The following is a 26,603-nucleotide window of genomic DNA, read 5'->3' as shown; positions in this document are numbered from 1 at the left end:
CACTATATCCTCTAGTCTTCATAGAGTTCAGACGAAGTTTCTCCGCTCTATCTGAGGGCGCTCCGGTAGAAGATTTGCGCCTGATGCTGCACTGGGAAGTCCATATAATCTGATGACCTTTCCTGGAATCATATTGAATATGATTATTAGAAAACTGTACCATTTAGCGAAGGTTTCACGGCATTTAGCGGATGTAATCAGGGCTGCATTCTTTGAAGTGTCTCGCTGTTGGGAAGCCATGAGTGGACTGGTTCTGATCTTAAATCCGGTACTGAGTTTGGTACCAGGCTAGGCCAAAGGTGGACACGTTTTGAACTGGCAGCAGGTGTCATGTACATGCAAACAGTCATGTCAGTTACTATTGGAGAGCTAATCCCTGGATGGGCCGTTTTCTGTTGCCCGTCTGACATTGACAGCTCCCCTACCCCAGCCACCACTACCATCCTCTCGCCAAACGTCCTCCTCTCGAGAGAACACGTCATATCGCAAGGCGAACGAGAGGCTTACATCTCAATATCCACGCTCTCCGCCTCTTGCATTTCAGTATAACATGACATTTACTCAACAGTAGTTCTTATCTCTCGACACCCCGACCGATTACTAGCAGCCGGGAAAACAAGGAAACACGGGCTGGTGAAACTTGAGTGATCGGAGCGCTATGAGCCACCCATCTTGAAGATATTACAAGTTAGGCAGAAAGTAGCGTATCAGGTAGGCATCAAACTCTCCTGGGGCAATGGTTTCGGTCATGACCGATATAATTCGTCCCTAACAAAAGGAACAGCGGCGGTACAGCGGATAGCGTAGCACTTTGGAGCCAAATGGGCTAACGCAGGACGTCCCTGATACAAAAACATGAGTATACAAGTACAGTATAGGCAGGACTGAAATACTGTACTCACCGATGGTTTCGTTGTCTTTGCGCTGCTCAGACAAAACGTACACACAGGCCTTTTGGCCGCGCCTCCCGACACTCTCTCCAACATCTCCCTACGTCGCACGCACGGCTGCAGACCCGTACACCGCCCCACCACCAGAAGATTACTCAAATGAGAAATGTAACTTGCGGCAAGTCGCAGCGTCTCAATCTTAGAAAGTTTTCTGTCCGCTGGTTCGGTTGGTATCAGAGTCCTCAGTGTAACGAAGGCAGAATTAACGCTATGCGTCCGGTCCCTTTCTCTTGCGTTTGCGCTGCGGCGTGCTTTTGGTGAGGCAGAATGTGTTGTACAGGTGGAACCTGATGCAGTACAATTTCCGATTAATGGCTTCGACGAAGTCCTGAGTTTTTCAGCACTTGTACTTGTTTTTGATGAACCCCTAGAATACATGTCGATACCAAATGTAAGTTTGGTTTCTTTTTCTGGTGTCCGTGGATGTTCGCTTAGTCTTGTCCCCTTTGGCACCAACATTGGCACCGCACCGACCTTTCCACTAGTCGTATGGTCGCGCCGAGCCGCCTGCAAATGGATGGACATCCTGCATCTACTATGTCCCGTGGCATAAACGTTACCAGTGTTTGGTGACTTTGTGGTTGAAATATTGTGGCATATCTCAGTCGAAAGAACCGTAAATCGCCCTGGCTTAACGCAGTACCGTGCTAACAGTGAAATACTTGATTTAGTTCCTTGCTGATGATAACTCGTCCTGTGTAATTCCGTGCTAACGCTGTGTTCCGTGCTAAAAACAGATCATCCTAAATGACGTAATTCCGTGCTTAAATTATAAAAACACTAAATCTTTGATGCAGTTCCATGCCATTGATAGATCATCCTTTTCCTTGCTAACACGAAATCCGGGCATCACAAGAGAATCGAGGAGCCTCTCGGAAAGAGCAGCGAGAGTAAAGATACAAGCGAAGCTGCTAACAGCTCTTTACGAAATGAAGCATCCAGCCGTCGAAAGAGGAGCCTACTCGCGATGTATCGCTTTAGATTGCGAGTTACCATCGCATAACACCTGTGTGTCATCGGTCACAAAGGCTTCTATTTCATTTCCGTAAACAGCGGGGTTTCACGGGCTCGGTTTCAATGTCACCAGAGGGGACGACTTCCTTTAATGAAACGACTCACGGGCGCCTTGGTGCGCATAGATCGCTACTTAGAATATTAGAAAAATCTGCAAACAGTATTATACTCGAATATGCAGCAAAACATTAACGTATATTCAGAGTAACTGAGCAGGCCGACGGACACTTTTTCAGAGGACATTTTCAACTGCTAGACCGGCATCCTGATTGTGACGACTGTTTCATTAAACGACAGAATTGATAGACGGACTGTTATATAGTGATAAGCCCCGCCCGTTACCACGTGCGTTTTGACAGCCACGTGACCCATAAAGAATGAGGTCAGGAGGGAGCTGCTGAGAGAATGTTGAAACTAAGCTGAAGTGATTATGACGTGTGTATTTGTGAAATAAACGTGATTGTGACTGAGTATACATTTGTGTTTGCATGCCATCTTCTTTAGGAATACTCGGAGTATCAGCGGATTACCCCACGGTGCCCAGGCCCTAACATAACAGGACATACAGTCTGACCGGGGCAGCATCATACTGGCCATCAATTAGTTTTGAACGCTGGAGGGATAAATACTTGACTTGCCAAACTCAGCTCGACGCCGAACTGCAGCGCCACTCGCGGACAAAGATAGAACAACTCGACATTTTTTTCACCGGTTTTCTCGCTGCGCATGCGTACCAGCGGAAATCAACAAAAGATGACGCTGGTACGCATGTGCAGCAAGAAAACCGGTGAAAAAAATGTCGAGTTGTTCTATCTTTGTCCGCGAGTGGCGCTGCAGTTCGGCGTCGAGCTGAGTTTGGCAAGTCAAGTATTCACCATGCAGTTAACAGAGAACGATCATGGTAGGTAACAATCGTGTAACACTTGACTAATTGCTCTCACCTGGTTTTGAAATTCTGTCAATTTCTCAATTTCTCCGCACATGTTGGGGCAGGTTTTTCATCTGTGACGGCTTCGTTTGTCGAAGTGTAAATAGCAAAATGATGTCCTATCTAGGCATGACCGATGGGGCTCATGGTGTCGTTTCGGGAATGAGTCTGCAGGTTGCGAGAGCTGATTGGTTTTGATTTTTGAGCACCGTTCGTGTGCTTTCAAAGTTAGAGTTAGAGTGTCTGGTTGCCCAGGTCAAAAGCAATTTAAACTCTGGATGCTCTGAGATGCGATATATGTGTTTAGGCCTATATATCTACATGCCAAACTGAGCTATATGACAATAATATATACTATATGTATATGAATGAATTAGAAAATGGAAATGAAGAGAAAAAAAATTTGTGGATACTCGGGGAGTCGAACCCGTTACCACCAGACCGAAAGTCCAGCATCTAACCGTTGAACCACAGTGGTTTTCATGTTAGAATGAAGATTGTCTTCGCATGTAATAGCCAGGCTATGGATTGACAAGGAGGACCGAGGATGGGACACCTTTTCTGTCCTGTCCTGTAGTAGATTGGCTGGGAGACACTCGATCTTGACGATACGAGGGGAACTTGGGTGTAGGATTTAGGTGATCAGGAGGAAAATGCAACTATTCGCCTCCATGCGCCTCCTCATGAGCATGCAACGTATTTACGACAAATCTCAAAACGAGGCCGTACCACAGAATTGGGGGACCAAGTATAATCAGCCGGCCAACACTAGCGTTATATGAAACATGCAGCCTCGCTTCCGTACGAGTCGGGCGCCCGAGTTTACTCCGTCGGGCGCCCGAGTTATAAAAAATAATTTCATGGCCTTTCCCAGCCACCGTAAACTTCCGATAGTCAACAACAAAGCACTTTTATACATATATAGAAATAAGACTTTCCCAATGGCTTGCTTGCCCTGTGCCCTTGAGATCTAGTTGACCGGATCAGTTGAATGATTCAACGTACCTTCCCGTTATTTGTCGTATAACTCACAACTCAAAAATATTATATCTATATATAGAAGAAAGCAAGTTGGTACCCCGGGCTTTCTCCATTAACCCAATTGGCTAGTTAAATCTCAAGGAGCGAAACGACTACAATTTAGAGCGAAACGACTACGATTTGGAGCGAAACGACTGGGGGCGAAAAAGGCATGGAACGAAATGGTGCTGCCATCTATGAATTGGGAAACAAACTAACCTCGCCCAACTCTCGCGAGATCGAACGAGATGACAATCATGGCGATCTATTTTCCATTTTGCCCTTTTTTGCTCACTAAAGTGGCGAATTACTAAATAAATTAGTGATCATAAAGATCAACTTCAAGAACTAGATCTCAACACAGCCCTATCGCACATGAAACAGCCTGTGAAAGGTGAGTCTAGTGTCCTGTGCTATTTTGTCGGCCCGTTTTGTCTCTTCTGAGAAGACTTTTCTAAGACTAGGCCTACTTCATTCAATGAATGATTCATCCATTCCATACATCCCTACCCTACTCGCATTTCTTCCTTAGTTTCAGAATGACCGTATATTTGCTACTCTCCTCCCACTAGGCCTATGGACTATGCATTAATAATGCATGACATGTCACAATCCCAAGTATGCTGAGACCTAGGCCTAATGGTTAGTAAATAGTTGAACCTTGCAATGCCAATAGAGTGCATTGACGTCTGTACATGATCAGCTGTAGGCCTACCGTACGGGGCGTACCCTTGGCCTAGTAGTATGTAGGCCTTGTCCTATACCGTATTGTATGTACATCATGCAGGTGATCAGTGCAGTGCACTAATGACTAGGACTGACGACTGTGCTGCAGTATGTCAGTGATGATGTGATGTGCCTCCCCTCCCCTGCCCTCCCCCCAGTGCCCCCCTTGCCTCACCCACACGCATACGCAACACACACACCCTGCACCCCCTCCCTGTCTGCCATTACAATTCCTGATTGAACAGATAGAATACTAAGCTCTCCTGGTAGTGCCTGATCCTAATTTTTCATTCGTCTACTCTTTTTTGCAGTCACACACCTATAATCTACAGTTTTCAAGCCACCATGTCCCTGAAGCCGCGGCGAGTAGATTTCGAGTCGACATGGTCCACCTTGCTTGAGACTGTAGAGGCAGTGATCACGTGTAGTGCTGTCTCCAGGAATGTCTTCCAAGACCGATTCTCATATCCTTTGCGAAAGAATTGATGGGAAATTGTTTGCCAACTGTGGCATTCCACATACTTCCGCACCATCCTATAACTACATTAACTACGCTCCCACGACTGCCAACGCTGGCTGCCATTTTTTATCTCTTAGTCCTTGATTCGTGGAGTAGATCACAGGTGCGCGAAGAAGACAAAATTATAGCGATCGATCAACCCAGAATTATTTGAACCCCACAACCGAAATTATTTTACCAGACATATTGCTCTTTTATATGCAGGTTTTATATGTGTTTTTGTAGGTTCGATGTATATATCACTACCCATAATCAGCGGTCAGGTCAGGCTGGCTACCTGCCACTGGTAGCCCTGTAATCCAGTGTCACCTGTTTCAGGTGGGTGACTAGAAATCAAGGTTACTAGTCACTCAGGGCGGATGAGCTCGTCATAGGGTCAACGGCCGACTAGCTTTCTCCTAGCATTGCCTAGCGGAAACTATGTCTCCCAGGTAACTAGACACACATGTGACTGGTCACCTAGGAGTAACCGGGTAGTCTGGGCTCTTCAGCCGGGTTATGGCAACCAGACTAGGAGACGGAAACTCCGATATAAAACCTGACCGAAGACGGAGCGCACCGGCCATACTGGCGTCTAACCGGGTACGCACGCATTTACAACCTAAAATGCCTATGTTGAACGCTGAAGAAGAAGAAACTACCCATAATTGATTTGTTGATCGAAAATCGTCTCGTGCCTGTGACAGATCCTGGACCTCCTGCTGTAAATGTAATGGTGGTCTGTGTTGGCGGAGAGAATATCCTTTATTATGCTCGGGAGAACAATATCATTTCATACCAATTCTCCTTGACCTGTTTGTACTGATGTTTATGCTCTGTGCGTGGCCTACCCCGAGCCCTTGTCTGACCGACTTTACCAGGAGACCAAGACATTTCTGGAGAATCATGTCAAAAAGCTTTACAGCGTAAGTGCCTATCATTTTGTGTACGGCTGATAACTTTACGTAATTTAATTGTAGTGTACTTTCTACTTTACAATATTGTAAGCCTGAAAAATAATTGTGGCCATTTTATTTCGTAGTTTGTAAAATTGTGACTTTGATTTAGGGTTTTGACAACCCTGTATAAAAATTTGATTTTTGTACCATTTATATCTCGTGTACATGAAGGCTGACCAGAGAGTGATGGGCTGCATATAGTTTTCAGGCCACTCTATTGATACACTGTTCTTGTTAAGTGACGTGTGACTGCCAACAATGTCTAAGATGGCTCAGCTGACAACTGTATTGTGGCCCACTTCTCCCTGTTCATCCTATATGATTAGTGTTTTCCTGTTGATCCTTGATTCTTTTCTAGCTGGTGACGGAGGGAGGTGAGGAGAATTTCCTCAACGTCTATCATCAACACTGGCAGGAGTTCAACGAAGGTGCTACCTATCTCAATCAGTTGTACGGGTAAGTGTACCATGAACCTGCAAGTTCATTCCTAGACTTGACATCCAACAGTAAAGGACACCTTTTACCTTCATGTAACAAATGCTGGTGTAATGAATAGAGAGACATTTTCTTTAAAAGTTTCAGTTCCAGTATTTTGTCAATACCAAGTGTCCCTGAAGAGGGTGGTCGTCTTTCTACAGATGTGTCCAACCCTAGAACTTGTAAACGAAGGCAGGAATTCTGTAATGATATGTTTTTGATGTTGTTTCAGATATCTCAACACACAGTTCATAAAGAAACAAAAATACAGCGATGCAGACCTTACATATGGAACATACGGCATCGAACTTACGGAGCAGATGCTGGAGATCGGAGAACTGGCCCTGGACACATGGAAGCGACTAATGATCCAACCGCTAAAGACTCAACTCTTGAATTTATTACTGGAGGAAATAAAGCAGTAAGTATGGTACACCACCAATTTTTGTGCCTCTTTTTTGTTAAAAGAGTACACCTGTCCAGTCCAGTGCAGTACTCTTTTCTCCGACCTCCTTACAAAATGCATTTCTCAAATTCTTAGTTCTACACTGCTGTCTTTTCAGGGATCGCTGTGGTGGTAATGTCCACCAGTCTGTCATCCATGGCGTCATTAATTCATTCGTTAATGTAGAATGCTTCAAGAAAAAGACCCCACTGCAGGTAGGTGACGATTATTGCCAGCAAAATATATGTCCAACTTGTACTTTTGAACCCTTTACCTTTGCACAAACGGAATTACATGAATACTCCTACATTTATCATTATGCCGTTTTCCTTGCAGTTATACGAAGACTTGTTTGAATGTGCCTTCCTGAACCGGACAGGCGAGTACTACAGATCCGAAGCCCAGAAACTTCTTGATCAGTGTAATTGCTCAGAGTACATGGAAAAGGTAAGGAAATTAGTGCCACATTCATGATACAGGTCATCATGTTCCCAGTTTCGGTATAGAATGCCCTGTTGAGCAGCATACCCTTGCATACCTTACAGGAAACCAGTCCCACTCATGCCAACCTCGGCTTGATTTAATACACAGGTATTGTTTTTGAAAAAACTTTCACTGCATATTAGTGTTTTCCACTTTTACCACAGGTCATACAGCGACTTGATGAGGAGAATTTCCGAAGTCGGAAGTTCCTTCACCCGAGCTCATACACGAAGGTTCGGCGAGAATGTCACCAGCGGATGGTTGCCGATCATCTGGGATTTTTACATAACGAGTGTAAGGAGATGGTCACAAAGGAAATCAAGAAAGGTGGGTACATTGTTGTTTTCCGGTTGCCACCTGCGTAGCCAGTGTAAACATTATACCCTCCTCAGGCTATCATCATCCAGGGTCGGGTTCTTCAAAGCAGGTTTTGTCATCAATGCTGGTATTAACGTATTCGAACCTTGACAAAATGTTTTTAAAACCATAAACCTTTAAATCTTATTTGCAGATCTGTCCAACATGTACCTACTCCTGAACCCCACATATTTACCCGGCGGCCTTGGGGTGCTGGTGCAAGAACTTGAGGATCACATACGTGAGGTTGGCTTCGATGCTGTCAAAAATTCTAGTGGAGAAAATGTAAGTAAGATGGTTCTCTTATTCAATCTTTTTCTTCTTCATTTGTTGTTGCAACTGTCAGTTTCATGAAATTAAACTTTGAGGCAATTTGGGTTAATGGCTTTGTGGCTCCGTCTATCTGTGGAAGAGTGGTTCTTACTTAACAAACATAATCGGACACGAAGTGCCTCACTTCCAATCGAAACAATTTAAACAGTGACACAAGGTCTTGACAGGGAGCACAGTGCAGAGTTTACAGGGAGTTAATGTGACGATGCATAGGGGTATGGGCAGGCTCATGACATGTACATGCCTTAATGTAGCATTTCCATCAGCAGGACAGCTCTAATTTGACAATTTTCCCGCAGGCATCTGGTCATTTTGTGGAGGCAATTTTAGAGGTGCATGCGAGGTTCAAGGACTTGATCCATGAAGTCTTCTACGGTGATCTGCAGTTCATGGGTGCCCTCGATAAGGTAAGTCCTTGCCGCTCTCTGTTGACAAGTTTGCCTTTTCAATTTTCTGAAAGGAATTTTCTTTGAATAGGACTTGTTTGTTGTTTAAGTGGCTCATTACGGTTCGTGTGTCCCTTTTAATGAACATGTCCGTTTTTGACTTCAAAACATGAGATGACACAAGAGGTTGGATAGTGCATTGTGAATCGTACAAAGCCCACTCTTGGGAAATGGTTCATCCGTTATTAAGGTGGTACGCATCCGTCACAAAAGTAACATCATGAACTCTATGTAAACGCAGCCTAATACATCCTTTACAGCCATCTTCATTTGATTTGCTTGCAGGCTTGTGCATCTGTGATCAACCATAGAGCTAACCCAAGGTTTCCTTGTCGATCTCCTGAACTAGTGAGTATTGTTTTCGTTTACTGTGTGTTCAAAAGCATTTTTCATCTTAAATTTCTGACAGTAGCATCTTCAAAAAGCAATCAATATTGAGAACGATTGCTCATTTTCAAATTTGCCTTTTTCAGCTTTCAAAATACTGTGATGCATTACTAAAGAAAAGTGCCAAGGGCATGTCAGAGTCTGAAGTTGATGATAAACTTGCCAGCTCTGTCACTGTGTTCAAATATCTCGACGACAAGGACGTCTATCAACGGGTAAGAAAACTACTGATTCCAATCCAGTAATCGAGAATAGAAGGAACCCTGTAAAACCTCTCTTGATCAAATCTAGTACAGTAGAACCTCTCTATAACGGACATCCTCGGGACTGAAAAGTGCTGTCCTTAATAGAGAGGTGTCCTGATTAGAGAGGTCAAATTGAATGGAAACAACCAATTTGGGATCAAAACTAGTGTCCTTAATAGAGAGGGTGTCCTTAATAGAGAGGTGTCTGCTAAAGGAGGTTCCACTGTATGTTTACATTATGAACTTTCGAAGCATATCTGACATCGTAATTCCCAGTTGCTTTTGATTGGAATTCCACTTAAGATTTATAATGTTTTCAGTACCAAGACATTGTTTTTTTCAGTTCTATGCAAGGATGCTAGCAAGACGTTTGATATATGGCCAGTCAATGTCAATGGATGCAGAGGAAGCCATGATTAATAGATTAAAGGTATGGTATCGGTAGATCTTTGCTCTTCATATTTTTGCGGTGATAAAAATGTCTTGTTTGGAAATCTAAAGACGTCTCACTTGAGAGTCTGACGAGCAAAAGCAGAATTTGAAGAGCCAGTGCATCATTTCTCTCCAAACTTTCTCTTCTCTTGCAGCAAGCCTGTGGTTATGAGTTCACTAACAAACTTCATCGGATGTTTACGGACATGAGCATCAGTTCAGATCTAAATAATAAGTTCAGCGAGTTCATAAAAGAGGAGAAGCATGAACTCGGTGTGAACTTCTCAATATTGGTGTTACAGGTATGTACAAGCTCTGATTAGCCTATCCCAGTCCTAGCTCTCCACAGGACTAAGCAGTGGACTTCCATAGCGGACACCTCTCTGTTTAGGACAGCCTCTCTATTAAGGACGGCATGAGAATCACCTACAGGGGCTTGAAGAACTCGTACAAATGCTCATAGAGATGATGTTATGACTATTAAGCCCCAGCTAATCATTCTAATGTAGTTGTATTTCCATTGCAGGCAGGGGCATGGCCCATTGGACAGAGTAACTTGGCAACATTTGCCATTCCTCAGGAATTGGAGAAGAGTGTCCGAACAGTAAGCAAATTGTTATTCCGAACAAGTACAGAGATGATATTTTCTGTAAATTTTCTTTCGGTTTTGATTTCTAGTAACAGTCGGACCATTATGGCTCTTTTATTGAAGACATATACATTTTCAAATTTCTTTTCAGTTTGAATTATTTTACCAGAAAAACTTCAGTGGTAGGAAACTAACGTGGATGCATAGTTTCTGCAATGGTAAGTTAGAACACTTGAGACTGCTGACTTCGGCAAATATGCATGCCTTCTGCATGTACTGTGGTTCCCCTGCCTTCTCATATCTATAGACCTCCACGATTCTGTACCATTTGCCTCCTAAAAGAATTTGATTAGACAGCACAAATGGTGATTCCTGTGCCACTCTGTAAAATCAGCCAAAATAAGCATTTTTAAGGTGTAATTTTGCCAGCACAGGCAGTTCTACGTACAACATTTTCACCTTGAAAACCTTTTAGTTTTTTGCTCTGAGAACCTCACTCATCCCTGTTCTTTTCTTCAAAGTCAATTTCTAATTTTCCATTTCAGCTGAACTGAAGTTTGCCTACCTAAAGAAGCCATACTTTGTGACGATGGGCACATTTCACATGGCCATTCTATTATTATATAATAACGCAAACACGCTGAGCTTTCAAGACCTGCTTATCAACACCGATCTACCCGAAAAAGAATTAATAAAACAGTTACAGGCTCTCGTGGAAACGAAGATAATTACTTCAGATGTGAGTTAACGTGCTATTGTCCTCTTTATATGATGTTTTCTGACTAAACCAGTCATTCAATGGGTTGTAGAATCCATTCTTAGTCAATTAAGCTTGATTTGAGAGTTCTATCATCTCTGATAAATATTCAAAGCCATTTTATATCGTGGCTATTTCATATCTAAAGTTCTTAAATCCCAACTTATGGGTAGTTTTAATTCAACTTTATATTTTCGCGATGATCTGATGTGAAATAGTCGAAAAAAGAAAAGGCATGTGAATATTTTTGTACACCTATGTCCTCTATTGATATTAAATATGAATATCGATAATGCCACGAAATTAAAAACCTTTTTGTTTTTGCAGGGGGAAGAGGTAGATAAGAATAGCAATTTCCTACTGAACATGAACTACACTAACAAAAGAACCAAATTTAAAATTACGGTCGCTGTACAAAAGGAGTCTACACAGGTCAGTGCAGTGAAGAATTGACAAGGCTTGAGAGGGTTAAGAACCTCTGTATCAAGGACACCATCGGGACTGACAAGTGCTGTCCTTAGTAGGGAGGTGTCCTTATTAGAGAGGTCAAATTGAATGGAATGAACCAATTTTGGTCCAATACTTATGTCCTTAATAGAGGTGGTGTCCTCTGTAGAGAGGGTCTCCTTATTGAGGTGTCCGCTAAGAGTGGTTTAACTGTATTTCGTAATAGTAGAAGTAAAACTGGATACCGTCGCTGTAGTTTACAACAATGTCCGTCGGTCCCTATTGTTGGGCTGCTGTGTTGCTCCACCGACATGCGTTTCTGCCCCTCTAGGCTTCATCAGGGTGGCTGGGGTTGACTAGCATCTGTCTTGTTCGAAGTTCACAGTTTGAATGACATCATGACTCCGGGGTGGTTTCTCAATGACGTTGTGACGTTATAGACTCTGTTGCGACTCTGTTGTTGAAACATTCTGTTGTAGTCAACTGTAGTTAACTGTAGTTAACTGTATTTCGTACCTTTTCAGGAAGTTGAACAGACGCACAGCAGTGTCGATGAGGACAGAAAGATGTACCTCCAGGCTGCCATAGTTAGGATCATGAAAGCCAGGAAACTGTTCAAGCATAACCAGCTCATTCAAGAGGTAAATGAAATACTTGCATTCGAATTCAAAAAAGTTTCAGTCGGGGATTCAAATAGGTCATTAGGTCTTTTCGATACTGGCTATATCTAATTATTACCATTAATCTCATTTATCTCTTCTCCTTTCAGGTCATCAGCCAATCACGAGCACGTTTCGCACCAAGCATCAGTTTAATCAAGAAATGTATAGAGACACTAATAGACAAACAATATTTAGAGCGCACGCCAAATTCTTCAGACGAATACAGTTACATGGCATAGTTTACAAGAGAAACTAGGATTTTCTATTGAACCTTCGAAAAACAGGATGAGATTGGCCCAAACTTGGATAAAGTTGCCCAATCCTATGTGTCATTCATTTTCCACTCTTCAGCTGAAATGACAAACGAAATCTTTTACCTGAATCGCTGTTCCCAATGGGGTAAACTTATTGTAATTTAGTGTACACTTGACTTTGGGTAGTTGATCGGATTTCAATACTTTTGGCCAATTTCACCCTGCTTTACATGAGGAAACCAGCCCTGTAAAATATTTAGTCGCCCTCCAACTTCAAGCACCCCGCTGATACTACACACAGTGATGATCGGCGTATTTACCTTATCTACCTAATGGCCAGCGTAACCAGTGATAACACTCAGTCATGATCACATGATGATGAACTTGGCCCTTACTGTCATGAGGCAAAATTAGAAGTAATTTGGTCGACTACAAGGCAACCAGGATGTGATAGCAAGATCGGTTATGTAACAACATATGTTGACCTCAGCCTTTGGTCGGGCAACTCAGCAGGAGGTTACCTGGCACAGATAAGCTGAGAGCTAAAGTCAATAAACTATTCCTCAGAAACTCTCCCCTCATCAAATATCCATCCCCGGCATCTAAGGCATTTTCCATTAGTTGGTGGGGGATGGTTAGGAGATAATTTTTACAGGGCTGGTTACCTCATGTATGAAAGGTGACATTAATTGCAATGCAAGGGGAATGAGATTAACTTGTTCCGTTCTTCTTTGCCGGGGCTGTTTTAAGGTAGTTTGTGATGGCTGTGTAGAGCTATCATTTCACTGTGGAAAAGCGCATTACTAGCATACAATGCTTTACCCACATGAAGAAGGATCCGCTGGCCATAATTCATTCTCATTTAGGGTGGTTAAGCCCTGTCGTAATGCGGTCACTGTAGAGCGATACAGAGACAAGACCACAATTGATTTTTTAGGCCTTTTAGCAGTTAAATTGTCAATGTTTGACCGCGACGCATCAAAGAACGCGTGGTGTTGTGAATCTAAAATTTAGATTATGTTATTCCGGACAGTCGGGCAAGTAAATGGTGAAAAATAAAATGGTGATTGACCACGGAAATTTTTTGATAATCGACAAATTAGACAGACTTTGATATTTCCACTCTTTTCAGCCAACTGGCAGAAAAAACTCAAAACACGCCCCCTATTACCCAATTAGCAAAATTCGAAATTAATTTTTTCATCAAATAATTTCTTTATATCTGTAGACTTGCCACAACAAATATTTTTTCAATACCTCTCCAAATATGTACTTGAGAGTTAAAAACATGCACTCGTCTAATTGATAGGCCTCGACCCTCCAACCTATGAATATTCATTAGTGGTCTTGTCTCTACAAAAATATGGCCCAGTGGTATTGACACCCTGCATGGTACGTTTCCACACCAGCCGAAAAACCGACTTAATGTGGCATTCTAATGCATGAATATTATTGAACTCTGCAGTTGTCGGACTCATCCTGGTGTAACAATCCGAAACCAACATGAATGTAGTTTTTTCTACCTGTGTGGTTCTATTTTGGACAACTTGGGACAAACTTTGTAAATTTCTCATCATCTGAATTAGATGCTTGGTGTACAAGCTTCACCCATACAGTGTCCTATTAGGCGTACAGGGTAGAACCCAGAGATTTGAACTGAGAAATATAGTCGTAGTTCCACCTATCATAAAACCCAGTGTTTTTTCAAGGCCCGTGTGTTCTTCGTGTGTCAAAAAATCCGCGGCGCACTTACACCTATCAGTTGTGTTAGATAATGGTTAATAGCCCCGGCGACAGGTGCGCTGTAGGTAGGGAGCTCTCCTGTGTTTCTTTCCCGTCGGAGGGGGCGCAATACCGAGGCAACTACACCGCGCCATCTGTCGCCGGATCTTAAAACTTGCAATTGCCGTGTCTATTCAGATTCCACCTGGGATAGACACTGGGATTTGACACACGGGTCTATTTAGACACGGCAATTCATAGGTGTAAGCGCAAAAGACACGGGGATTTGATAGGTGGAAGTACGACTTATGTTGGAAATATATCCGTTTTTGTAAATATGTGTTACAGTGTCTGGGGTGGATATATCCGTCCTCGTCTGATGTGCCGACATATTCAGAAGAGGAGTTACCGGAATAGGGCTTACACACATGGTTTTGTGATGCAGCAAGCAATCACGTGCGTGGAACTTCTACCAAATATCCCTGCACTTGAATTTGGTGAATTTGATGAATGAACATCTTAAAGGGACAACTTGGGCGTGGGATTTACCTGACCAGGAGGATAATGCCCCTGCTTGACACCATGTGCCACCACTGGTAGCATCACATTAATTGTGATGTTTGTTAATATTCTTCGCCAGTGGTACGAGGCATTTTTGGACTTGGCTTGCAAATGTCAGGCATGCCAAAGGCTACCCGCCATTCTATTGCATTGTTTATTGCAGTTCAATGATTTTTCAGTGATCCTATTCGGAGAGGCTGCGGGCCTGCTGGAATCCAGTTTTGTACGGAAAACCAACAGGTCTTATGCCGAAGGGACACTTATGATGGGTGGTTGTCTATGGTAGTGGCACCATCAGCAGGAGGCACCAGCATATAATCTCTGGTGTACACTTTTGCCGTTATTGTAATCTGCAAGGTGTAAATACCAACTATTGCTCACTCTGTTCATACCATTGTAATCAACACCCCCTATGTGTGAAACTGTGAGCTATTTTGCGGGAGTGCACAACAGTTTCTTGGTTGGTAATTTTATGTGAAAAAATAAAAATGAATATTCATTTTCATCAAGTATGCTGTTCTGTGGGTTATTTTTTAGGATTGTATATATTTCTCCCCGGTGACTTCACTTTATAGAGACCCCTGGTCTTACGCGAGTTTTGAAGTTCACCAAGATGATATTGTCCAGTCACTGAGGTGGTGAGAACCAGAGTCTACTAAGTGACAATTTCGTCAGCAATGAGTTAAGCGCACGTAGCAACCTCTGACACTGAATATTATTTTCTAACAGAGCCTCACTAATGTAGCTTCATCTGTTACTCGTAGATTGCTGGACCCCCTGAAAAATCAGAAGTTGTGAACACGCATCCGACCCATTTTTCTAAAAACTTTAATGTCACTCAATAAACTCTGGTTTTCACCGTCTCCAATAGGCCACTAAATATCCACTGAGAAATGGGATGAATCGGAAATATTGCTGTCCTGATATGCAGCATGAAGGTAGTGACCATCATTTCTCTCCGTCACTGATAATATCCCAGGACCGAACGTCAGATATAACCACAGCGTCATTGAACTAAGCTTTCACAATTCTACATGCCGGGATGAATTCAATGTTCTTAACCATGTTCAGTGCTTAGACTCTGTACACCGTGAAAGTGTGTCCATTCGACACCACAATGTAGCCATCTCCAACGGAAAGTCGTGCGTCTCTGGATGTTACACCTCCAATGCATTTTTGACACACGCGGTCCAGTCGATTGTTTTGTAGTCTTAAAGATTCTACGTACAGTCCATTTGGGTGATTAAAGACTTCAGTGACAACGTCATTAAAATGATTAACAGCAATGTCCTTATAATCGTATTGAGCACGTTCCGTCATCTTAATCAGGTCTTTCCCCTTCTGTTCATAAACTGATATGTTGTTCAGTCCCATTATAAAGACGTTCCTTGCACTACACCTGATTCTACTTGCATCCGTGACCTCACTGACCGGGTGACTGGCCACCTCGGACCCATCCTCGTTGAAGAGAGTGACTCTCTTTCCCCCATCACCGCCAAGGACAGCGTACCGATAACGAATGTCGATGTCAAAAGAAAGAGCGCCACTCACAGGGAAATCTTCTGTTGACCTGACGAATCCAATCTCTGGATCTGGATCAAATATCGAAACGGAACAAGTTCCTTCACTTGCCCCGTCAGAAAGTACAGCGATTTCTCTCGCAGGTGTTGCAACCATGTCGTAAAATGGGGGAACGTGGTCGCTAATGGTCTGTTGGAGTTCACCAGAAAGCTTGTAGATATCAATTGCATTTGAACGTTGGCCTTTAATAACTGGGTGAGCAACAGCGTAGAGGTCATTACCAAGGGTGGCAAGACTTGGGATGAACTTGGTGTCATTGTCAACCGTGAGTTTCTTTTCAAAATCCGATAATACCGATGATAATAAGATTCCGAAAGTTTTCTTGACTGTTATGGTTCCTATATCATAACCTTGATTGCGGGTCGGAGCGAAGTGAAGAGGGTTATTTAACAAATCTATGTATGTGTCCCAATAGCCATCCACACGTTCTTCAAAGTCTTCATCAATCCTAGCATCCGTGACCAGTTGCAGCATTCTTGACAACGTCTTCAAGTCATCAGGATGTGGGTCAGCTTCCAACAAGACACGTTTCGCTTCTGAAACAGTCTTGTCTAGGCACTGTAGCGTAGGCAACTTATTGATCCACTCGGAAACTTCTGTTACAAACTTAAATTTCGTAAGGACCTGGGCCTTCCGTTCATCCTTCTGCCTAATTATTTCTTCAATACACTTTTCAGCGTGGTTTTCTATCTCGTGAACCAGAACATCTCTCCTCTTTGAAACCTCAGATGTATGTAGTATTTTCAATTGTCTCTCGTACACCTTCAGGGTGCTTGAGCGTTTTTCCTGCCCTTTTGTGGCCTGGTTCAAGTCATCAACCAGTGAGCGGAAGGCATCACCAATCGTCTTAACATCGTGGTCTCCGTGGTCAAGGAAAACACACAAATGACAACATGGTTTTGAACAAGTACAACAAAAACTTGTAACCTGCTTCTTGTGTGACTTGCACAAATCCCCTACTTTCTTCTTAACTGATTTCAAGGACTTGACAACATGGCCAGCTGTGGCTGAATTCTTGGCATGAATCTTGGTGCATTCGGCACAGAGGTAGAGCTGGCCACATTCATCACAAAGAGCTCTTGCTTTGATCATAACGCCTTTGGTAAAGCGACAGGTTCCACATTCATCCGTCTCCGCATTGGGATCTCCGCTATTTTCGATTCCACCCCTAGCGCTACCTTTTGCTTCCTTACCTAAAGTCCCATCGCCGCCGATTAAGTTATCGTAGTCAATGAAGCCATCTATCCCTTCCTCTGTCAACGTAGACTGGACATGGCACGTAGGGCACGGAAAGCTCTCACTCGATGGTCCCTGCTTCTCAAGGTGCTTCGACAGACATCTATGGCAGAATACATGCTTGCACACAGGCACAACCTTTAAGGTGTCGTGTGTCTCTAAGCACACGAGGCACACTGGTTCACCACTGGATTCTTTGGATGCCATCATATTTTCGTCCTGGAAAGACAAAAGTGTGAAAAGAAGTCGTAAGAACAAGCGGGTTCATTGAAAACTAAAACAATTGCTAAGTTATGGTGGGATGATGCAGTGGTGATGTTCAAACGCAAGTCTTTCCTCTGTATTGCTTCAAGATCGAATTATTTCCTTTATAATGCAACTAGTCGTGCTACCTCTGTTCTTATTGATGCATAAGGCACGAGGCCACACGCTTTGGTGCACAGGGACGTAGCTAGCGGGGAGTGGGGAGGAAACAGGGAGGTGAAATGCCTCCCCCACGTCACCAAGAGTATTTTGCCCCCCCCCCCCCTCGACCAATTAGCTAGCTACGCCCCTGGTGCATATATATGGGTAGGCATAGACATACCTACGCCCCTGGTGCATATATATGGGTAGGCATAGACATACCTACGCCCCTGGTGCATATATATGGGTAGACATAGACATACCTTAGTCGTATTCCACCGAATTCAAGTTCCCGAAAACCTTGATTTAGTCGAGCGCTAGTTCCACATTCCCACTGACTGAATGTCTGATGATGATTCCTCGTATCGATTCAGCTGAACGGATTCGGCGAAACGACGCAAGCGGGCTGAACAACTATTCGACTACTTGAAGTACATGCATGTGATGTGCACTCAGTACCAATATAAGATATCATTTGCGACACTGTCAGTGACGTGCATCGATAGTGCCATAAATTCCTATAATCAACAATATAACGAGGTCGTCATCATATATAGTGACACACAATACATACCGTCGTTAACTTATCTAACTGGGTCACTTTTTCATATATGCCAAAAGATGTCAACTATCAAGCGGTTCTGAGCAAGCAACGGTTAGAAACGGGCGCTTCAATTAAAAATAATCAAAACGGTTAATTTAATTACTCAACAAAATACATGTTTATCACTAGTGCATAAAACCCTTCACATGTTGTTTTCTTTAATTGAAGGTGGGGTGGTTGAGATTCCATTATCTTTAAAAGATCTATGTGACCTACATATCGCTTCCATCTACATATTGTGATCAGGTTCAACTGTTCGCACAGGCGTCGAGGAGTTGTTCGGGCAAATTATCGCAGTACTGTGGAATATGATTCAACTACAATTCCCCCAATGAGAGGAATCCGCTTCATTTGCCTCATTAAACCGGAAGAGGCCAAATGTGTGCTCCTAAACGGTGCTAGTATCGCTAAGCAACCGTTGCCAATGGATGAATGGCGAAGCTAGGAGATTGATTCGACTACTTACCCGATACGCTTTGCGGCTGGCATGTTTCGACGAATCCATTCCAGGAAGTGTTTTGCTATACCAGCATTTTGCTAGCTCGTCTCCTGCTGAATTGATTTTCAAGGGCGAACACACTCAGATCAAGATTTATGACAACAAGATACAGATTATAGGAGGTAAGTACATGTAGTATGAGGCAACAAGTGCTAATTAAAAGAAATTAAGATATTCCAGACCTATCATACCACAACAGATTTAATGTACCGTGTTCTATGCGTCACTGACTGATTCTAGACTGTAATTTTCATAGCAGTTACTGATAGCAGTATAAATAGACTCGTACCTCCTATTCCCAGTGATCATTAGCAAAAAAGCACGACAAGCAGTTAATTTGACATTGCTTTTTTCACAGAGGCAAAGATCTGTGCGCGGTTAGCTTGACTCTGAGGAATTCTCCTGAAATGGCTCAAGCCGTTGGTTTGAAAGAGCCCTGCCTCATCAACCATTTGTGTCATGGACGTCATTGTACTAAATGTACATGTAACTCTCTCTTTTTAATTTATTTTCATTGAACTGATTTTTTAACACTTTTGTCTTTGCAGGACGAAAATATGATGGCATCCGAAGAATCCAGTGGTGAACCAGTGTGCCTCGTGTGCTTGGAGACACACGACACCTTAAAGGTTGTGCCTGTGTGCAAGCATGTATTCTGCCGTAGATGTCTGTCGAAGCACCTTGAGAAGCAGGGACCATCGAGTGAGAGCTTTCCGTGCCCTACGTGCCATGTCCAGTCTACATTGACAGAGGAAGGGATAGATGGATTGATGGACTATGACGTTGATAGAGAAGATGTTTTGGGTAAGGAAAGGCAAGGCGTTCGAGCGATGAAAAAGGATGCGGGTTTGAAGGACAAAATTGATAAATGTGAAAGTTGCCGCTTTACCTTGGGTTCGAGTGTTCCTGCTGAAACACTTTGCGATGAGTGTGAACACTTGTACCTCTGTGTCGACTGTACAAAGATACATGCTAATAATCCAGTCACCTCACGCCATGTGGTCAGCTCACTCAAATCTCTTAAGAGAAAGGCCGAGGCTGTCTGTAAGAAACACAAAAGACAGCCTGCCAGCTTTTGCTCTACCTGTTCGAAGCCCTGCTGTCATTTGTGTATCTTATTTGATCACGGCGACCATGACGTCAAATCGATTGGAGATGCATTCCGCTCCCTTGTTGAGGACCTGAAGAACGTTACAGAAGGGCAGGAAAAACGATCGACCAACCCAAGGAAATGTGAGGGGCAGTTGAAGGTGCTAAATGCGTCTGAGGTATCGAGAAAGAAGGACATCCTTGTTCAAGAGATTGAAAATCACGCGGAAAGGAGTATTGAACAAATCATACAACAGAAAGATGCACTGAAGGAACAGGTCCTTACGAAATATAAGGCTGTAACGGAAGTGTTGGAGTGGATGAATAAGTTGCCGGGGTTGCCGCTGTTAGACAAAATTGTTCCCAAAACACAGAAATTGTTGTCAGAAGCTGGCCCACACCCTGATGATTTGCGGCTGTTGTCGGTGATGCTAAGACAGGTCACTGAGGTCAGCATTGATGACGACATTGAGGCTTGTTTGGATGGCTACTGGGAAGCTTACAGGAGTTTGTTTCAGAGTCCTATGTGCTTTGTGCCAACCAATAAGAGTTACAGCATAGGAGATATGACTGTCAGGGAAAGAAAGTGTAATCTTGAGAATGCAGCATTGGTCTGCGAAAAGACACTCGAAGTTGACAATGATGCCAAGTTTATACCCTGTGTTGCCAACCTTGGTATTGACTTCTACGCTGTTGCTCACCCAATCCTCCATGGTGAGGCTTCAAATGGAATCGATGTTTTCAAGTTTCCTGGTGAACTCCAACGGACCATCACAGATCATGTTCCCCCATTTTACGACATGGTTGCAACTCCTGCTGGCGAAATCGCTGTACTGTCTGACGGAGCAAAGGAAAGGTCGTGTGCAGTGTGGATCTTCGATCCAGAGCAGGGCTACACCAGGACGACAACAGATTTTGCTGTCGGTGGTCCACTCTCATTTGACATCAGTCCCATTAACCAGTATGCCATTCTAAGCGGTGATGGACGGAAGAGGGTCATCACTCTCTTCAACGAGGACGGGTCCGTGGAGCTCACACACTTGGTTGTAGAAGCAGATGGTGTCAAGGAAGCAAGACGGATCAGTTGCAGTGCCAGCTTCATCTACCTGATTGGGAAGGGGGGTGCCATTGAGGTATATAAGAAGGAGGACAAAAAGTTAGTTTTGGTCGATGTAAATAAACAATACACCTTTAATTACGGGGACATATCAGCTAGTTTGTTTGCCGGAGTCACGGTGTGTTTTAATTGTACTGCTACAGTTATCGACTTGTTTAGATTCGCACAGGGCTACCAACCATATAAGCTGGTGTATGCTGGTTGCAAAGAAATTTTTTCGGCACAAAGTGGAACAGACCTGGAATCGCGTGTGTCTGTAAGTGACGAGTACATTGTGTGGTCGCGTGGTAATAGGATCATGGTGTTCAAGGAATCGTAGATTCGTGAGCCAGACCAGGGTGCCCAATCAGCTGAGCGTGCTGACTACTCTCCCGGTCTTCGGTCCAATGTCGAATTTGTTTCCATTGTTGAAAGGTGACCGATGAACCAACTACGGCAGTGTCAGTAAATTGAGTTGGACTTGGCAACGATGATTACCATTGACGACGCTTGGACAATGCGTGCTGATGAGTGTGCGTGTGTTTGGGGGGGGGGGGGAAGGGGACATTTCAGGTCGATCGGCCCGACGTATTCTCGGACTGATTGTGAGGGATGTCATGCACTTCTTTTACACCCCTCGAGTTCACCAGTCACAAAATAGATCGAATAGAGCCATTGTACCGGAAATGTATTCCCCACCCGATACGGTCAACCGATTTGGCATCTTCATGATGTGACGGATCCATGGTTCGGCTATGTGTCCACTCTCCCACTTGATTCTCGTTGGTCTATTGTATATGGGGAATCTCATTCTATGATTTAAACATGGTACGAACGCACATCAGTGTGTGTAGAAAAAGTAATCGGAGTTAAAGGTTGGTGCTGTGTCCTGGCACATCTACATTGTATATCTGTCTATTTAGTAGTGGCTTAGTGTAGGAAACATCTTCATCCCGGGGCCGAGAATGTAGCTACATTTCATAGTGGGGAAAGGACTTGACTGTGCTACCTATACGACCCTCTGGTGTAATAGAAATGCAACGCCACCTATACTTGGACGGCAGTTTTTGGTTGAACGAATAACTGACTTTTCCTTGCTTGATATCCTGGCATGAAAGGGGCATCATGACCCTCAATGTATTGACATTGCTCGACTTCCAGATAACGTATGGGCGGAGGCTACGGCCGCAATACTGCTGGAAGTTCAGTATGGAGAGGAGTCGCTCCTTGAAGTTCTACCGGGTAACTATCCATGAAATATCTTCTCCGGAAATTCTTGAATTAATAACACAAGAAGGACTTATGTACAATCATAATTGATAAACTTTATTTTAAATGATATTCACGCACAAATGTATACTGTTGATTAATAATCCGTCATGGTCCATGTAGAAACATGTGGTAGATGGAGCCCAAATCTAATTTTTAGGATGTTTCGGTGTATCGTTTCTGAGTGTTTCCCCTCGTTGTTTTGATAGCTGAAATACAGATTGGCACAGTTTCTCTCTTTTCTATTGAGAGGTCATCTCTCAGCAGTCTATTGTATACGAAAACACAGCTTCACTGAAATATGAGAAACAACCAAAATAGTCACACCGGTATTATCTCACATTGTTGAGGCCCTCATGTGCCTATGCAAATCCTGCCTCGCCCAACGAATACATTTTTTAAATCCGGTAATAATTTACCGCTGGAGATCTCTATAGTGTCGATTTTGCATGTACATGTACATTGTAATGTGACACAAAAACCTGATGGAAGAACACCTCGAACGTAACCAAAGAATGAACCAGAGAGGGGATTTTCTATCATGTTATATCATGTATAGTGATATTATTTTCGTGCACACTCGACATCACTCTTTTCATGCTTTTGGCCACTTGTAACCGTGTCGTCAGACATTTTGAATTAATGGTGTCAGCGAGATCCCTACTCACCTTACATGTACAACTAGCGCTTTGAATAATAATGGACTATGAATTTGTATATATTAATTCAAATATACATACATCGTAACATTGATATGTTAACAGCTCACGGACGGCACAATTGATTTCAAACAACATAAACTACATCATGATCACAATGTATAGGCATATCTACAGAGAGTGAAATACATTATTTGTGATTAAAATCATTAATGGTTGGCTATTTATACCGTAAACTCGGCTCTGTCACGTTCTGCTCGCGGTCTAGAATAATCCAAATAAAATATTCTGCAAAAGTAGTCTTTTTTTCTCTCACAGTCTCAACTTTTATCTTGCTTGTCTACTTGTATTGAATGAGATATCTGGTTTAAGCAATTGCTACCGAAAAATGTTGGCACACGAATGGGAAACGTAGACGGGCTAGTCTATCTATCAGTCTCTACGGTTGAAAGCCCTAATTTATATTCTCGGAGCCCCCTTTTTAATTGTACTTTGCTCAATAACCAGAACCATCCCGGAGAAGCCATCTTAGTACATTGTACGTTTGCCAGTCACTCGCTCTATTTCACCGAACGTCGTGGCTCGGTACCCAATACCAACTTGTTTTTTGTGACCTCGGACTAGTCACGTTACTTTACTTGTAACGCCAACTGCATGATATGTTACATCGAGACTCCACCTTGGACTTTGTGTCGGCCCGCAAAGACCAACCGCTTTTAAATAAACAACAAATTAGTCGCTCGTGGTGGACTCCTCATCCCTGACAAGCCAGACTTCGCAGTCCACGGAACACTAACGGTACAGACAATGCAGATGTGCGATATGAAAACAAACAATTACTAGTAACATTTTGAGTCAAAAGCACCAGAATGTCTCATCTCCTCGAACTTTTTATCGCCAGTTCGCAGTCCGCGCTGTGATAGGTCCACGAGAAGGCGAAATACACTCAGTCGTCTCCCCATAAGGACTCGGCTCTGAGAAGGAGCAGACATTCAAAACATCCGGCGCATCCTCGCTAAGCATCAAATTCGTCTCCTCATTGGTTGCATCGACCACGTGATCTTGCAATATGGTAATTGGGCACGTGACGTCATTTGATATGCAGCTGACTTTGTTCGTATTCAGCAGTGATTGGCTGTGGCCGTTATGTTGTTGCGTTTCGCGCTTTGCTTCGGAGCTCAACGAGTTGATGGAGTTTCGGTTCCGGCCGGTGAAGGTTGATACCGTGCTCATCTTCATTGATCCTGGAAAGGAAATGGGGGGAAATTTGTCATCGTCACATTAAAATCCTGTATCAAAGACCTTAGAGTAAGATCAACACTTTTCTACCAGGTCATGCTTTCACCAGAGTTTGATTTCAAGCAGAGGATGTCATACCGCTAATCTACAGAGTTCCAGTAACAGTTATGGAGGCCGCAAGCTCAAGGGATATATCACACCCTGTAGCCTGAACAAACGTTCTACCAACTCGCAGTTGATTTCACAAAAGGACCAAGCTGCAATTTTTTCTGAATGAGATGGTATTACCATCTGTGTTTCTCATCAAAATTCAAAAACACTCATGTTTTCGTAAAACTACATTTCAATAGATCTCTGTGTCTATCAAGCCTCTGACTTCGAGAGTAGAAAATAGGAAGCGGTACCTGTATAGTTCGTGGTACTCAGACCCGATCGCTGGAGGTTGTGTCTTTGCCACTTCTTTCTGATCTCGCCCCGGACCTCGCCGTTCAGGAAACAGAACAACAGCGCCACGAAGAACCCCTAGAAAGAAAACGTAGATGGAGATGTAGGAACAGTATCGTAGAGTTCATCGTCTCCTGTATGTGTGGGATGAACACACTGGAAATGAACGTTTTGACCTGAAGAGTAAAGACTGGCCTGGCTGGGGACGTCCACATGAGAGCTATCATTATTCAGCCTACCTTCCCCAAGGTTTACTTTTTTAGGTTTAACAAATCAAGCCAATGAGACCGTTCCAGACTACAGTATGAAAGATCAAGTATCATGGAGTATGACACTTTTTACCAGGATTCTGATCTCCTTCCACAGATGCTATCTTTACCTGCCCACCACCTTTGCGAGCCTTTCGGAAAATATCGCCAACGAGGACTCTAGAGAGAAAGGGCGAAGTAGTCATGAAAAGGACAAGTTAGACAAAGACCACCAGCCGGCTACAGAAGTCAGCTGAATAATTCTCTCTGGTGTTCTTACCTGGAACGAATTGAAGAACATCTCGTAGTACAACTTGACGATCTCGGCAGTTTCGTCTACGTCATCTGGTAGGCCGATGAACAAGATGTAGTGGACCCCAAACAGTGGAATGAGGACAAGGGTACTCTTAGCCAGTTTCCTGAAAATAGAGGAGGAACTGTCTGAAAAGGTTCTTGCAAGGACGGGGATTCAGAGGTTTAAAAGCAGTCTTGAAGGAATATGCCAAATATCACTGCATCACTGCATGTTCACGTAAAAGGCAAAATCCCTTGAGAGAGATTCTGTCCAGTTAGGTTCATGGTGAAATTAGAACAATGTACGATCATTTATTTTGTAGGCCACCACAATGGTACAACCACACTAGGCACACTGGTGAATAAAAGGAGGACTATATGCATAAGCTAGGGGTTGATAGACGCAAAATATTCAGATCCTCTGATAACAAGAGGCTGGTTTGGAATCGTTTAAAGGCCATGGCAATATTTCATCCCTCAATACCTGTTCCATACCAGAGTCATGCCCTGAAGTTTGATGGGATCGACCATTAACTATACAAGAAGAATAGATTCTGGTTTGACTGACCTGTATCTAACTTTTCTCGCTTCCGGTGCGTTTATTGCCACCAATTTGCTGAACAGAACCCGTAGAATGCTCACGAAGAAAACGAAATTAATCTGCAAATATCAAAAATAAAAACGGTCCTTAGGGAAACCTGAGTAGAGTCGTGGTTCCTCGCAATGCTGGCCCCTAAAAAGTGAAAATGAACCATCGTCTACCGCCGCTCCAACCCCAATCTTAGACTGCCCGAGTATGGGCTACGGAGGTTATGAAAGTTGCACATCACAGCCTTGCAAAGAAAAAGTCTCATATTTGAGGGGATGTACAAGGAAAATGGCTAATAAACTGCTGACAACGGTAGAAATGAGGTTCATCCTTGCCGCCATGCTTTGGTCGGTGGTTAGACACAAGAGACCTACATAGATATTTCATCTGACTCACCACGACAGAAAGAACAATTGGTCCTTTAAGAATCCAGAAGAGTCCTGGGACGTGCCGATGGACATTCCAGCAGAGCGAATCGTCCAACAGAGCTCGGGTGACCACCCACGGAATGATGGAGATGAGCGGCACACCTAAGAAAAGGAGACCTTAATTTTGTCATATCTATCAAAAGAAATGATAGGAAGAAGATCAAGTACTTACCCGGTAATAGTTGGTTGATTTGATAGAGGCAGCGAACTCCCTCAGCCATCTCTGCCAA

At 43.4% G+C, this 26,603-nt stretch overlaps 5 protein-coding genes across 12 annotated transcripts in view; 2 read left to right on the top strand and 3 right to left on the bottom strand.

The window, feature by feature from the left end:
- Nucleotides 1-47: 47 nt before the first annotated feature.
- LOC135500780 (basic helix-loop-helix transcription factor scleraxis-like) lies at nt 48-1,475 on the bottom strand. Its single transcript, XM_064792430.1, has 2 exons — nt 903-1,475; nt 48-122 (listed from the first exon to the last, which is right to left on the bottom strand). Exons 1-2 carry the CDS (start codon nt 1,473-1,475, stop codon nt 48-50), a joined length of 648 nt encoding a protein of 215 aa, XP_064648500.1.
- Nucleotides 1,476-4,163: 2,688 nt separating this feature from the next.
- On the top strand, nt 4,164-13,351 carry LOC135500099 (cullin-2-like). The gene is made up of 20 exons (XM_064791268.1): nt 4,164-4,306; nt 4,950-5,102; nt 5,961-6,063; nt 6,455-6,552; nt 6,806-6,994; nt 7,137-7,233; nt 7,355-7,465; nt 7,666-7,828; nt 8,013-8,143; nt 8,491-8,598; nt 8,923-8,985; nt 9,111-9,239; nt 9,613-9,699; nt 9,857-10,003; nt 10,228-10,305; nt 10,442-10,508; nt 10,836-11,029; nt 11,375-11,479; nt 12,019-12,135; nt 12,264-13,351. The coding sequence occupies exons 2-20, from the start codon at nt 4,984-4,986 to the stop codon at nt 12,393-12,395; spliced, it is 2,238 nt and encodes a 745-aa protein (XP_064647338.1). The 5' UTR covers nt 4,164-4,306; nt 4,950-4,983; the 3' UTR covers nt 12,396-13,351.
- A 1,881-nt stretch (nt 13,352-15,232) lies between these two features.
- Nucleotides 15,233-18,418, bottom strand: LOC135500100 (uncharacterized). The gene is made up of 2 exons (XM_064791270.1): nt 18,179-18,418; nt 15,233-17,729 (listed from the first exon to the last, which is right to left on the bottom strand). The coding sequence occupies exon 2, from the start codon at nt 17,718-17,720 to the stop codon at nt 15,768-15,770; it is 1,953 nt and encodes a 650-aa protein (XP_064647340.1). The 5' UTR covers nt 17,721-17,729; nt 18,179-18,418; the 3' UTR covers nt 15,233-15,767.
- Nucleotides 18,419-18,802: 384 nt separating this feature from the next.
- Nucleotides 18,803-22,796, top strand: LOC135500198 (uncharacterized). The gene is made up of 2 exons (XM_064791461.1): nt 18,803-19,140; nt 19,567-22,796. Exon 2 carries the CDS (start codon nt 19,576-19,578, stop codon nt 21,541-21,543), a length of 1,968 nt encoding a protein of 655 aa, XP_064647531.1. The 5' UTR covers nt 18,803-19,140; nt 19,567-19,575; the 3' UTR covers nt 21,544-22,796.
- Nucleotides 22,797-23,084: 288 nt separating this feature from the next.
- Nucleotides 23,085-26,603, bottom strand: part of LOC135500199 (secretin receptor-like) — a 45,323-nt gene continuing 41,804 nt past the window's right edge. For all 8 annotated transcript variants that reach the window (XM_064791462.1, XM_064791463.1, XM_064791465.1 and 5 more), the window contains exons 9-13: nt 26,342-26,475; nt 25,925-26,016; nt 25,343-25,481; nt 24,775-24,892; nt 23,085-24,375 (exon numbers count right to left, since the gene is read on the bottom strand). In XM_064791462.1, coding sequence (XP_064647532.1) covers nt 24,023-24,375; nt 24,775-24,892; nt 25,343-25,481; nt 25,925-26,016; nt 26,342-26,475 — 836 coding nt within the window. In that variant the 3' untranslated portion in view covers nt 23,085-24,022. The remainder of the gene's footprint in view (nt 24,376-24,774; nt 24,893-25,342; nt 25,482-25,924; nt 26,017-26,341; nt 26,476-26,603) is intronic.

The sequence above is a fragment of the Lineus longissimus genome, chromosome 16 (genome assembly GCF_910592395.1).
Source record: "Lineus longissimus chromosome 16, tnLinLong1.2, whole genome shotgun sequence".
In the NCBI taxonomy this organism is placed as follows: Eukaryota; Metazoa; Nemertea; class Pilidiophora; order Heteronemertea; family Lineidae; genus Lineus; species Lineus longissimus.
This window is presented reverse-complemented; position numbering and strand designations above follow the sequence as displayed.